This window comes from Salmo trutta, chromosome 36 (genome assembly GCF_901001165.1).
Source record: "Salmo trutta chromosome 36, fSalTru1.1, whole genome shotgun sequence".
NCBI lineage: Eukaryota > Metazoa > Chordata > Actinopteri > Salmoniformes > Salmonidae > Salmo > Salmo trutta.
The window spans coordinates 31,699,671-31,714,595 of NC_042992.1; the positions used below are offsets into that span (position 1 = coordinate 31,699,671).

The window sequence follows — 14,925 nt, forward strand, 5'->3', positions numbered from 1 at the left end:
CAAAATGGTTTTATTACACACAGAAATACTCCTCAGTTTCATCAGCTGTCCAAGTGGCTGGTCTCAGACTATCGCGCAGGTGAAGAACCCAGATGTGGAGGTTCTGGGCTGGCGTGGTTACACGTGGTTGTGAGGCCGGTTGGATGTACTGCCAAATTCTCTAAAACAACATTGGAGGCGGCTTATGGTAGAGAAATTAACATTACATTCTCTGGCAACAGCTCTGGTGGACATTCCTGCAGTAAGCATGCCAATTGCATGCTTCCTCAAAACTTAAGACATCTGTGGCATTGTGTTGTGTGACAAAACTGCACATTTGAGTGTCCTTTTATTATCTCCAGCACAAGGTGCACCTGTGTAATGATCATGGTGTTTAAGCATATGCCATATCTGTCAGGTGGATGGATTATCTGGGAAAATGAGAAATGCTCACAAACAGGGATGTAAACAAATTTGTGCACAACATTTGGGAGGAATATGTTTTTTTGTGCTAATTGAAAATTTCTGGGAACTTTTATTTAAAATCATGAAACACGGGACCAACACTTTACATGTTTTGTTTATATTTTTGATCAGTATAGATGCTTTTTCCACTTGGAACCGGTAGGTTCACTAGACCTTATTCATGGTTTCCTCGTGTATAAAGGTGGTGGAATTATTAGGGAATTAAGTCAAGGTTAGAATATGCCGTATCTGAAGACACACCTCCGCCACACCTTAATTTATTCGATCTCCACCCCAAACGACTAGCGGGTGAATAGCATGCTATTCTCAGAATACGCATAGAGAAAAGTGCATAAAAAGGGAATTACATTTAATTTACAACCGCTTAACCCAGCTCGGAATTCCCCCCATATTGATTTGAGGGATGACTTAAATTCATTGTGGAAAAAAAGTGTATTTAATTATGAGTATCATATTTTGGGTTTGACTCCAATTGAAGGAACTTTCTTATGCCATGCTAACTTAATTCTCCATGCAAAGTTGGGGATAAAGCATTTATCTAGGACTTCACTGATTGACACCAGCAAGTGCTATTATGAGCAGTTGGAACCTGTTGGAAGATGGTGTAAACATAAACTACTTTTGAAGAGTAGCATGAAATGCTCTTCCCTAGGGGAAAAGGGCATTTTCAAATGAGGTCAAGGAAAATGTATTTCAGGAAATGTAATCAGCTTCCAGTAAGAACACTTTAATAGTGTTGTTGTAAATGGTGTTTGCCCTCTCCACAGAATACTCATTCCTTGCAGCAGCCATGACCTCAAGCACTTGTCTGGAACAGAAAGATAAAGAAGGGATGATATAAAACAAATCTGATATCATCCTGAACAACAACCATACATTCAGTTATCACAGGGTTAATCAAATCAATGCAGCTGGTAATGCTCAGATTAGCATGAATGAATGAATACATCTAGTTAGTCATCACTATAACATACTGTATGCCAGGGTTCCCCAATTTTATTTGGCCCACAAACTTTTCTGAAAAAAAAGAAGGTATTTTTTAGGTAAGACTGTACAAACACCAGGAAATCAGCTCCAAGTGATTTTAATTGAGAAAATCTGTTCCCAATTATTCCCACGCATAATAGAGACATGGTCGTATACAAATGTACGTTTTGTACTTCTTGCCGTCAATTTGACATCTTATTTTTAATCATGTTCCGGCCCACGGTTTTGTGCTTCTTGCCATCAAATTGACCCGCGGCTGAAGATGATATCTTTCCCATTTTTTGTGCGCAATTTAAGTGTAAAACATAATGCCAAATCGCAGACATCCAATGTCCCACAATCCTCGCCGCCGATGGTGACAGCAAAGACAGTTTAAAAAGTAGTGACATTAAAAAATGGCAGTTTAAAAAGTAGTGACAGAAAAAAATGGCTACTGCTTACCTTACTCACAATCAAAAAGACTTGAGGCACCTTGAATCATGGTGTATTTTTAGGTAAGCCAAAGTTGTTGTCGTTGAGATGGTGTTCAATGCTCTTATCAACTGCATGGAACCAACTAGAACCTAAATACAATAGCTAACTAGGTAGGTCACCCTGTTTTCCCGTGGGATTAATGTTACACTCGCTGACATGCTATCCAGCTGCTGGACAAACAAAATTAGCTAGCTAGTCGTTAGCCAACTAGTTAACTATCTGTTCAAATTGGTGCTCTGTAACGTTACTCTGATAGTGTGTCTAACGTTAGTATACACAACTGAGTGTAGTAGCCTGTTATTGTTGGTACTACCCCTACTTATCTGGTTTACAGAGATAAATACCGCTTCTACGCGTGCATGTGAAGGCCACGCTTCGACAAGGCCATGGATGAGAAGGACATGGTCAAAGCCACTATGATGCAGGAGAGGATGAAATCTGGTCTAACCAACACCCGCAGCCTTACCTGTTCCCTGACTCTCCAGGAGGATATTCCTATGAAAGATATGAAATGTACAAGGTAGCTAACTAAATTAGGATGTCTATTGTGCGTTGCGGATACATACAACTGATTCTCAAATATACCCCCAGCATGTTTTTGCACCAACCTCGGGAAAGTGACGCACATTTTAATTTTCGTCAAAAACAACTTTATATTGAAGGAGTGACTGAGTTGACGGCCTGCACATGCGCAGTTCGGTGCGAGACGACCGTTAGACCCGAGGATGTTTCTGCATGAGTTTGATAGCCAACGTCCCCATGACATTGCCTACAAGCGTGAACTGCGATTTCTATTGGAGAAGTAGTGTCTTTGTGATCTTCATACTGTACGATCTTTGCTTATAATACTTTTTTTATTTTTTTAAGGTAACATCTTCACAAGTGCCTAGTATAGTACCATCCATACTATGATTTCTGCCAAAGGTCTGGACCTTATGGCACAGGAGGTAGTGTGCTTGCTCTAATTACTGGGCTGCTGATTCAAACCTCTTTGCTGTTGACCCTCAAATGCTACAATAGTGAAGCCATGCATTGTCTGTTTCTGATTTTTTGTATTGTTTTTGCAAGTCCCTGAGTTGTGTCTAAATCACTGGCATCCCTCAGAGTCGGCCATGTATCCTACTTTGCCAAGAGAGAGCAGTGGAAGAACCTGTGAGAATAGAGCTGGGACAAAGAGGTAGGTCAGGCTACAGTCCCTTTTCCATAAATGGAATTCTGTCCATTCTCATATGTTCTTGTGAAAGTAAAATGTTCTGTGCTAAACAAAGCATCAAAGTTAAAGAATGCATGGTTTGATCACTTTTTTAAAAAACATTTACATTTTAGTCATTTAGCAGAAGCTCTTATGCAGTGTGACTTAGTGCATTCATATATCTTTGTATTTGCTGACAAGTACACTCACCAATAACCTACATCCTCCAAAAAGGGCCTGAGTGTGAAGTTGGGAACGTTTGATTTTATGCAATGTTCTTTCAAGGCATAATCAGGCTCTTGGCATATTTTCTTTTGAAGTTCTTAAATTACTTCCTTCCTGTTGGATTAGAAATATGACAGATTAACAATGTTTATGTTAATTAAATAACCCAATGAATCAATTAAGTATACTCACATCAGACTGCCTTATTAATCAATCTACATGAATTTTTGAAATTTGCACTGTTGGTGGTGTCATCTCGATTCAGGTCCAGGAGCTGCAGGGAGTGACCCTTGCCATTGGTCCCAAGTCGGAGGCCCTACCCCAAGCCCGCAAAGACCGCGACCTGCCCCTCTGTGGTGGCAGTACGTCACCCGCCCCAGGGAGGGCCCCGTCTAAGAGCCCCCGGATGACACTACCTGGTGATAACACCATAACAGCACATGGCAGCTCACCACAGTACCTTCTACCACACAACAGCATGCAGATTCACCTCCTTGTGAATTACTGTCCCTCTGGAAAGATATTGATATAATGGAGTAGTTTTGGAAGAGGTTGCAGTATGCTTTGTCAGAAGGTATTCCACCCTGCCTGAATTGACAGTAATTATTTAGTTGTAAAAGCGGGTGACTTTCAAATGTACTGTAGCTGTTATTTTCCTGTACAAGGACATCTGTTTAAATAAATTTGTATAATTATTGGGAAATGCTTAATGTCTCTTAATATGCATTGTGGTGTTACATTTACATTTTAGTCATTTAGCAGACGCTCTTATCCAGAGCGACTTACAGTAGTGAATGCATACATTTCATACATTTTTTTCTCCGTACTGGTCCCCTGTGGGAATCGAACCCACAACCCTGGCGTTGCAAACACCATGCTCTACCAACTGAGCTACACGGGACCCTGTTGAGTATCTTGAGCAAGTGATACTGATTTTATGATCTCCATTCATTGTCAGGCAATTGTACTACACCAAAGAAGACATTTAGAAAGCAGAAAATCAAAGAAACACTTTTAGAACCTTTTTCAACAGACTTACACTCTGCTACATCTTTATTTTTAGCTGAAACAACTGTTACATAGAAAATAGGAGACAGAATTCAGGAACTGAACAATTATCTTAGAACGCCAGTGGTACAGAAAGAGGTCAACTCTGTCCAAACATGTCTCTAGGTCATCAACAGACTTGCAAGGCTAGAGTACTAAAGTGTATGTCAATCTATCCCAATCTGCGTCCCAATGCTCCTTCCTTTCCATTGCCTCTTTTCCCTCGTGTCAATGAACTTCAAGATGAACAGTTTACATCATATTACTTTTACCTGTCATATATAAGTAGGCTAAGACCTCTTGCATCTGGCCATGAAGGAAAGGAAACTGTTGCAGCCCATTGGGACAAAACCTTGTATTTACAAGGAGTGAGTCTTTTACCATGACCAAAAACAAACTTATTACTTCTAACCATTTAGCATACATAAGATTTGGCAACGTATCGCTACATCAACGGGGGAACTACAGTATATTACAGCTAAGTTTTACATGGACTATCAGACCATTGTATAGAATAATTGAGTCAGGAGCTATACAGGATTTTTAGCGTCATGTGCATATTGTTGCATCGGCCACACTTTAGTTTCCCCTGTTACCTATCTTTAGTTTCCCCTGTTACCTATCTTTAGTTTCCCCTGTTACCTATCTTTAGTTTCCCCTGTCTTGAATGGAAAAATAATCAGACTTCAGTCGTTATGCAGAAAGTACAACTGCTCTTAAATGGGGGAAATGTGTTGGAATAAATAGGTTCAGTATAAAAACGAGCTTTGACACTTAAGAGTAAAAAATGTAAAATAACATGCATTACTCTATTTAGTTTAATGGGTTGTCTTGAAATTATGTTTGACAGTACCCCTGCGCTACAACTTACACACCACTAACTAAAGTATGGCGTTCGTGAGAAATAGTGGAAAAAGAACATTTTGGGTGTCTATACATATTAGGCCATGTCATCTTGTGAAATACTTTAGGTAGTCGCAATAGTGAATTCTGACTTCATTCAGCTGACGGTGCTGAACACAAGCTAACACAAACTCGACTTTGTAACCTTTCCAACTCTTTTTTTTAAACATTTACTAATACTATTAGTTTATCGTGTTCGAATGAGTTGTAGTTACCAGTGATCACCACTAGAATAGCTTTCACAGAGTACTAGTATTTTCACAGCAGGACGAGCACTTTTTACGTTTTCCATTTACATTTACATTTGCGTATGAATCCTCTGTATGACATTTAGCACAGCATCACTTGTATTGAAATAAATGATCAATCTCAGCATAATGGGAACTTTCTTCTCTAATTATAGAGAAAAACATGAAATTAAATAAGATTTCTATTCTATAGCCACCAATCAATGAGTGCTTCCACTGACACCAGAGTTGCATTCAAGGTAGAAACCTGTGCAACATATTACTATTGACAAATTATGTCACACCCGTTGATAACCACTGAGTAGATTGTTAAGGATTGCAGGTCCTTGTGTCCTTTGTTGACTAAGAAGCTTCCTATTGATAGTGGGATGTATTTAAACATATTTGTTCTCATTCTTTTGGAGTCTAATTTATTGGGGTGCAATTAATTGCGGTAGAACATGCACATTTCTACATTTTTCATTGGTAAATGAAAATAGCAAATATTTGATCTATTACAGAAAAGTAAAATACCGATTTCCATTGTGGTTATTTTCTTATGTACTCCTTTTCTGCACACAATCTTACCTTGTATGTATTTCTATCTCCATGAATGTTTGTTGGTGTTGCTATACCTTCTATGTGTTTTCACAGAAATTATTAATCCTATTCAGTAAAATAAAGTCATTTAAGTTAATTCAGCTCGAAGCCTTTTGGCACCTTTCATGACAATGTACGGGCAAAAGGAGAAAGTACGAAGAGGAGCATCGAACGCAAAACATACAAACGCATCAAAATATAAATATGTACATACAAATAAAATATTTGATAATAGTCAAAGCAGTTGTCAGTCCGTTCCCTCCTCCCCTCCTTTCGTGCATATTTTCACGCATCTAGACTCCCACCCTTTTCTTAAACCTATAGGGCGAAGACACTGAGTTACTGTATGTAGGTGATTGAATCTGCTACATTGAGGGGAAGCCCGACCTCGCACTCTAAGCCTCTCACACTATTCGCGGAGCCGACCGGTCGTTGGACGTCGTCTTCTTCAGCTTGACCCCTCGCCGTATGGCCAAGAGCACATCTTCCCCCTCACCGCAGCCAGGCTCCTCCTCCTGAACCTCCGGCAGGGCCTCGCGGTCCCACTCTGACAGCCTACTACCAGGCTGAGGTGGGGGAGTGGGTGGATCGGAGGAGGCCTGAACATCCCAGGGTGCCTTGGGAGACACCAAGCCGTTGTCCCCCGCTGAAGAGAGTGGGCTCAGCGGTCCCCCTCCCTCGCTCTCTCCTCTGAAGAACAACCCGGGGTGCTCGGGAACAGTGGGCGTCTTGACAGGGATCATGGGGGGCTTGATGGGGATGGGGCCCAGACCCAGGCCTCCGGAGGATCGCCGCAGGTTGGGCTTGGAGGAGGGCGTGCGGCGGATGGTGGCCACCCCGGGGGTGACAATACTGCCGGGGGAGGGGGCTGTGGGGGGGATGCCCGCTGTGGAGGCTGGCCGCTTGGCCTGGAACATGCGGCGGTAGGACTGGCTGATGTCACTGTTGCGGGGGATGGTGGAGGACTTGTTGAAGTCGGGCTGGTCCGTCTCCTGGTCGCCACCCACGGAGAAGTAGTCGTAGTCGGACACTGGTGGGACGAGATGATATGTGGATGAGGATCATTGTCACTTACACTTTTAACATGCAGTACACTTCAAATACACATTTTTCATCCGTATAGATGCTGATAAATAAATGCCATTAGACAGAGGTTCAGATCCTGACGTCAAAACATGACTATTACCTACTATTGCTCACTATAATTCAAAGTGAGTGGATCCCTATCAAATATCCCATACATTGACTTTATACTGTATATATTAAGAACTGATGTTGATTACCCCTAACATGAGGTGGGAGACACACACATACACACTACAGTACCTTGTGAGGGTATGGTGTCCTCAGAGCAGCTGGGTGTAGTGTTCTGGGTGCTGTAGCCACTGGAGCACTGCAGGGAGTCCCTGCTGGAGTGCTGGATATCCAGCTGCAACCCGCGGGCCAGAGCCAGGGCCAGTTCCTCATGGGCCTCCGCCTCCTCCTGCTGACACACATACATTAAGACATATAGCTTATAAATACCTATGCAATATGGGCCCTATTCAGACTTGAGATAAGTTGCCTTAAAGGACAATTCCGCCACTTTTCAACCTCATGTTCATAATCTCCAACACCATACCACTGTTTACATGTCTGAAAACAGAGTGTTTCTATAATCTGTGGTTAAAAAGATAAGATGAAAGGTACTAAAAAAAAAATATTCTCTATGATTTTCTAGCCAGAGGGATGGTATTTTCTTGATCCCACATCACCGCAAATCTCATACTGTTTGAAAATCACTGTCAAATGGTCTAACCTTTAATGATGTCATCAGGTAGAAGTTTTTAACTTCAAACTTAGAAATATGCCATTTTCACATATGTAGACAATGGTATTTTGCAGGAGATAACATAGACTTAAGTAAAACATTTTTTTTTGAAAGTACAGTAAGTCCATGTTTTATTGACTTAAGTCCATGTTAAATCTACTTATCTCATGTCAGAATCGGACCCTATATAAATTCATATAACAGCAAGCATACAGCAATATACAGAGCATTCGGAAAGTATTCAGAGCCCTTGACTTTTCCACATTTTGTTACGTTACAGCCTTATTAGAGCCACCAAGGCTCTTCCTAGAGCTGGCCGCCCGGCCAAACTGAGCAATCGGGGGAAAGGGCCTTGGTCAGGGAGGTGACCAAGAACCCGATGGTCACTCTGACAGAGCTCCAGAGTTCCTCTATGGAGATGGGAGAACCTTCCAGAAGGACAACCATCACTGCAGCACTCCACCAATCAGGCCTTCATGGTAGAGTGACCAGACATAAGCCACTCCTCAGTAAAAGGCACATGACAAGCCGCTTGGAGTTTGCCAAAAGGCACCTAAATATAATCAGACCATGAGAAACAAGATTCTCTGGTCTGATGGAACAAAGATCGAACTCTTTGGCCTGAATGCCAAGCATCACGTCTGGAGGAAACCTGGCACCATCCCTACGGTGAAGCATGGTGGTGGCAGAATCATGCTGTGGGGATGTTTTACAGCGGGAGGGACTGGGAGACTAGTCAGGATTCAGGGAAAGATGAACGGAGAAAAGTACAGAGAAATCCTTGATGAAAACCTGCTCCAGAACGCTAAAGACCTCAGACTGGGGGCGAAGGTTCACCTTCCAACAGGACAATGACACTAAGCACACAGCCAAGACAATGCATGTGTGGCTTCAGGACAAGTATCTGAATGTCCTTGAGTGGCCCAGCCAGAGCCCGGATTTGAACCCAATCAAACATCTCTGGAGAGACCTGAAAATAGCTGCGCAGCGACGCTCCCCATCCAACCTGACAGAGCTTGAGAAGATTTGTAGAGAAGAATGGGAGCAACTCCCCAAATACAGGTGTGCCAAGCTTGTAGCTTCATACCCAAGAAGACTCAAGTCTGTAATCGCTGCCAAATGTGCTTCAACAAAGTACTGAATAAAGGGTCTGAATACTTATGTAAATGTGATATATCCGTGTTTTATTTTTAATACATTTGCAAAAATGTCTAAAAACCTGTTTTTGCTTTGTCATTATGGAGTATTGTGTGTAGATTGATGAGGGAAAAAAACGATATAATCCATTTTAGAATAAGGCTGTAACGCAACAAAATGTGGAAAAAGTCAAGGGGTCTGAAAACTTTATGAATGAATGCACTGTATATACTAAAAGCATATTTCACACCATACAGACAACTGCATTTAACATTACAATAGACCTGGGTTAAATACTACATGAATACTATGTAAATATATTTTTTTTACTTATGCTGTGCTTGATTGAGTTTTTCCTATAGTATACAGTAAATATTTGACATGTATAGGGCCCAGGTCTGTCGTACAATATAAACACATTCATGGCATTCTACTGAAACATGGTCATAAAACACAGATTTATATACTGTACACCTCTACATTAGGGGTATTGGTATCGGTATCCACATGTTTCTGAAATTATGGGTGTAGCTATATCTTTGTATATTTTACCTTGGCTGTTGTGACTGCATTGGTTCCCTTGGCTCTCTGGGGCTCGTCCCCTGGTGTGGTGGCCTGGGGGCTGCTGGGATTTGGAGTCTCCCTCTTCTCCTTGGTCCTCCTCAGGGTGTTCACCATGGGCTGGTCATAGGGCCCCGGCTTGGCCCAGTCCTGCACAACACAGAGAGACAAAGCTCTTGAGCAAAGCCTACAAAGAATAGCTCTGCTCTGTTGTGTTCATTAAGAAGGAAACTAAAGAAAAAGGACAAACTGATTGTATAGCATTCATGCCTTTATGAATGACATATGACTTTATGCTGTATGACTGACTCCACATATAAATACTAGCATAATGTAACCAGTGTTTGCAATCTCCCTGTGATTTGAAAAGTGTATCAGTGTCTGATCACCCACAGGGGAGACTGGAAGAGGAGAAAAAGAAGGAGGAAGAGGAGGAGGCAGTTGATGACAGAATGGACGCACCTTCCAGGTGGGGACCTTGGAGGAGGGGATCATGCCCGGCCCCAGGGCGCAATAGGGGGGGTAGTCCACCAGGAGGGCAGAACCTGGTCTCGACCATGCCCACACGGGGGAGGTGGGAGAGTAGGAGGATGAGGCGAGGGGGGTGGAGGGGGAGGATGGAGGGAGGTCGGGGTAGACCTCCTGCATGCCCCCGCCTGACAGATAGAGGGCGGTGGAGGGCCCGTGATGTTGATGATCGTGCCCGTTTGACAGCTGAATGTGAGTGGAGGACAAAGTGACACAACAATGAGAAATGATAATTCAAAAGGGCGGCTGCTGGGAATGAAACAATAAGGTGAAAATTATGCATACGACTGAAATCAGATGGAATCTAATTATAATATCAAATCATGGTAGCAGGCACCTGTGTCATGTCCAGTAGGCACATTTTGAACCAAAGTGAAACGGAGAAGGTAGGCTACTACCTGAACTTATCCAATAAGAATGCTCCCGTATTTAAGGCCAACTGAACATGACCCTGTTGTCTATGTGACAGGAGTGAGGGAGGTTTGATCAACCAGCAAAACAGTGTATCTAATAATACTGCTCATGTTTTGGGGAGTATGTACGTGTCTGAGTGTCTAAGCGTGTGTGTGTTCACCTGTTCCACCCTAGTGCTGGAGCAGGTCTCCTTAGAGGAGGCAGGTGAGGAGGAGGAGGAGGAGGAGCAGCTGCCCTCACTGACAGGCTGGCAAGTTTCAGAGACGGCCGAGGATGAAGAGCCAGAGGTCTACAGCAAAGCCGTGCAGCAGGACAGAGAGGGACACACACACACACACAAATATATAAAGAAGCAGTTCAAAACAGAGCAGCCACGAAGAGACGCTTAAAAAAGACAAGATGCACAGACGGAAGGACAGAGAAAAAAAGAACAGAAGAAAAACATTATGGATTTGCATCCTCGATAAGAAGGAAAACATATTATATTGTATCATATAAAAACTATAAGGACTACAGCAAACCATGAAAGTTATGCATATAAGCGTGACTTGTTACACACTAAACAGCTAACAGTATGCAGATGCAAAGATTACTATTATTAATAAAGTCCATTGCATAGTCATAGGTGCTTAGCAATGTTCCCTCCAAGCTGAGCACAGTAGCGCCGAGACTGCAGCGCAGCTTGCCCAGGACTTCTGCACAGAAGAAATCTCCGCCCACGGAGAGAAGCACGTGACTGAACTTCACTTAAGTTTTTCCCTGTTAGTTAACCTCTCTAGGATAGGGGGCAGTATTTTCACATCCGGATAAAAAACGTACCGATTTAATCTGGTTATTACTACTGCCCAGAAACTAGACTATGCATATAATTGTTTGATTTGGATAGAAAACACCCTAAAGTTTCTAAAACTGTTTGAATGGTGTCTGTGAGTATAACAGAACTCATATGGCAGGCAAAAACCTGAGAAGATTCTGTACAGGAAGTGCCCTCTCTGACCATTTCTTGGCCTTCTACACTCTCTTTATTGAAAACTGAGGATCTCTGCTGTAACGTGACACTTTATAAGGCTCCCATAGGCTCTCAGAAGGCGCCAGAACATTGCATGATGACTTTGCAGCCCATGGCTGAAAAACAGTAGCGCATTTGGTAAGTGGTCGATCTGAGAACAATGAGACAGGGGCGCGCATGCACGTGAAGAGTCCATTTTAGATTTTGAGTCTTTGAACGAAAACAGGGTTTCCCGGTCGGAATATTATCGCTTTTTTACGAGAAAAATCGCATAAAAATTGATTTTAAACAGCGTTTGACATGCTTCGAAGTACGGTAATGGAATATTTAGAATTTTTTTGTCACGATACGCGTCCGCGCGTCACCCTTCGTCACCCTTCGGATAGTGTCTTGAACGCAAGAACAAAACAGAGGATATTTGAACATAACTATGGATTATTTTGAACAAAAACAACATTTGTGGATGAAGTAGAAGTCCTGGGAGTGCATTCTGACGAAGAACATCAAAGGTAATCCAATTTTTCTTATAGTAAATCTGAGTTTGGTGAGTGCCAAACTTGGTGGGTGTCAAAATAGCTAGCCCGTGATGGCGAGCTATCTACTCAGAATATTGCAAAATGTGCTTTTGCCGAAAAGCTATTTTAAAATTGGACACCGCGATTGCATAAAGGAGTTCTGTATCTATAATTCTTAAAATAATTGTTATGTTTTTTGTGAACGTTTATCGTGAGTAATTTAGTAAATTCACCGGAAGTTTGCGGTGGGTATGCTAGTTCTGAACGTCACATGCTAATGTAAAAAGCTGGTTTTTGATATAAATATGAACTTGATTGAACAAAACATGCATGTATTGTATAACATAATGTCCTAGGAGTGTCATCTGATGAAGATCATCAAAGGTTAGTGCTGCATTTAGCTGTGGTTTTGGTTTTTGTGACATTATATGCTAGCTTGAAAAATGGGTGTCTGATTATTTCTGGCTGGGTACTCTGCTGACATAATCTAATGTTTTGCTTTCGTTGTAAAGCCTTTTTGAAATCGGACAGTGTGGTTAGATTAACGAGAGTCTTGTCTTTAAAATGGTGTAAAATAGAAATTGAAGTAATAGCATTTCTAAGGTATTTGAATATCGCGCCACGGGATTCCACTGGCTGTTGAGTAGGTGGGACGATTTCGTCCCACATACCCTAGAGAGGTTAACAGTATCGACGTTTCCCTTTACTGTGGCAATTGTGATCGAATCAACGCAATATTAGCCACTTTCAATAAAACATACCGAAACAAAACGAACTATGCAAGACTTAGTATGCAAAACAAACTATTCAAGAGATGTTGTTGTAGGCAGAACACATCGGATTAGGATTCTATTGAATTGACACGCACCACTCAGGCCGTACTCTACACAGCGCGGTGCAGCATAACCAATCAGAGCTGCAGTAGACCTATATGCAAATAGACCATTGCCATACAGTTGAAGTTGGAAGTTAACATACACTTAGGTTGGAGTCATTGACACCAGTTTTTCAACCTCTCCACAAATTTCTTGTTAACAAACTATAGTTTTGGCAAGTCGGTTAGGACATCTACGTTGTGCATGACACAAGTAATTTTTCCAACAACTGTTTACAGAGATTATTTCACTTGTATCACAATTCCAGTGGGTCAGAAGTTTACATACACTAAGTTGACTGTGCCTTTAAACAGCTTGGAAAATTCCAGAAAATTATGTCATGGCTTTAGAAGCTTCTGATAGGCTAATTGACATAATTTGAGCCAATTGGAGGTATATCTGTGGATGTATTTCAAGGTCTACCTTCAAACTCAGTGCCTCTTTGCTTGACATCTTGGGAAAATCAAAAGAAATCAGCCAAGACCTCAGAAAAAAAATTGTAGACCACAAGTCTGGTTCAATTTCCAAACACGTGAAGGTACCACGTTCAGCTGTACAAACAATAGTACGCAAGTATAAACACCATGGGACCACGCAGCTGTCATACCGCTCAGGAAGGAGACGCGTTCTGTCTCCTAGAGATGAACGTACTTGGGTGCGAAAAGTGCAAATCAAATCCCAGAACAACAGCAAAGGACCTTGTGAAGATGCTGGAGGAAACAGGTACAAAAGTATCTATATCCACAGTAAAACAAGTCCTATATCAACATAACCTGAAAGGCCGCTCAGCAAGGAAGAAGCCACTGCTCCAAAACCGCCATAAAAAAGCCAGACTACGATTTGCAACTGCACATGGGGGACAAAGATCGTACTTTTTGGAGAAACGTCTTCTGGTCTGATGAAACAAAAATAGAACGGTTTGGCCATAATGACCATCGTTATGGTTGGAGGAAAAAGGGGGAGGCTTGCAAGCCAAAGAACACCATCCCAACCGTGAAGCCCGGGGGGCAGCATCATGTTGTGGCGGTGCTTTGCTGCAGGAGGGACTGGTGCACTTCATAAAATAGATGGCATCATGAGGCAGGAAAATTATGTGGATATATTGAAGGAACATCTCAAGACATCAGTCAGGAAGTTAAAGCTTGGTCACAAATGGGTCTTCTCAATGGAAAATGACGACCCCAAGCATATTTCCAAAGTTGTGGCAAAATGGCTTAAGGACAACAAAGTCAAGGTATTGGAGTGGCAATCACAAAGCCCTGACCTCAATCCCATAGAACATTTGTGGGCAGAACTGAAAAAGCGTGTGCGAGCAAGGAGGCCTACAAACCTGACTCAGTTACACCAGCTCTGTCAGGAGGAATGGGTCAAAATTCACCCAATTTATTGTGGGAAGCTTGTGGAAGGCTATCCAAAACGTTTGACCCAAGTTAAACAATTTAAAGGCAATACTACTACTAATTGAGTGTATGTAAACTTCTGACCCACTGGGAATGTGATGAAAGAAATAAAAGCTGAAATAAATAATTTTCTCTACTATCATTCTGACATCACATTCTTAAAATAAAGTGGTGATCCTAACTGACCTAAGACACTAGGATTACTAGGATTAAATGTCAAGAATTGTAAAAAACTGAGTTTAAATGTATTTGTCTAAGGTGTATGTAAACTTCCGACTTCAACTGTATACGGATCTGTGCCCTTCACTTTGAATTGGACTGTGTTTACAGCATGAGCGGTCGTGAGTAGATGCGCTTGTTTTGAGATCAAAGCGAGAGCTGCATGTAGCCACGTGTGCACATTTTGTTCATATCCTTTGCTAGTTAGTAAGTTATTAGCCCAGTTATAGATCATTTGTAGTCAGAAACAGGGGAGTGATTGCTTCCTACAAGCACACAAAACATGTACATTTCTTGACAACTTTGAAAAGCAAGTCAGGTAAAGAGCTTCTATTTG

At 41.9% G+C, this 14,925-nt stretch overlaps 1 protein-coding gene and 1 pseudogene across 12 annotated transcripts in view; one reads left to right on the top strand and one right to left on the bottom strand.

Annotated features, from left to right (window-relative positions):
- The first annotated feature begins 1,878 nt into the window (after positions 1-1,878).
- Positions 1,879-4,046, top strand: LOC115175876 (NADH dehydrogenase [ubiquinone] 1 beta subcomplex subunit 9-like; annotated as a pseudogene).
- A 315-nt stretch (positions 4,047-4,361) lies between these two features.
- Positions 4,362-14,925, bottom strand: part of LOC115175877 (protein MTSS 1) — a 51,133-nt gene continuing 40,569 nt past the window's right edge. For 2 of the 12 annotated variants that reach the window (XM_029735483.1, XM_029735472.1), the window contains 5 exons: positions 10,731-10,859; positions 10,091-10,342; positions 9,620-9,778; positions 7,447-7,603; positions 4,362-7,150 (listed from right to left, as the gene is read on the bottom strand). In XM_029735483.1, coding sequence (XP_029591343.1) covers positions 6,525-7,150; positions 7,447-7,603; positions 9,620-9,778; positions 10,091-10,342; positions 10,731-10,859 — 1,323 coding nt within the window. In that variant the 3' untranslated portion in view covers positions 4,362-6,524. Of the gene's footprint in view, positions 7,151-7,446; positions 7,607-9,619; positions 9,779-10,090; positions 10,343-10,730; positions 10,860-14,925 lie in introns of all 12 variants that reach the window. The other 10 variants (XM_029735473.1, XM_029735471.1, XM_029735478.1 and 7 more) reach the window with 6 other exon arrangements.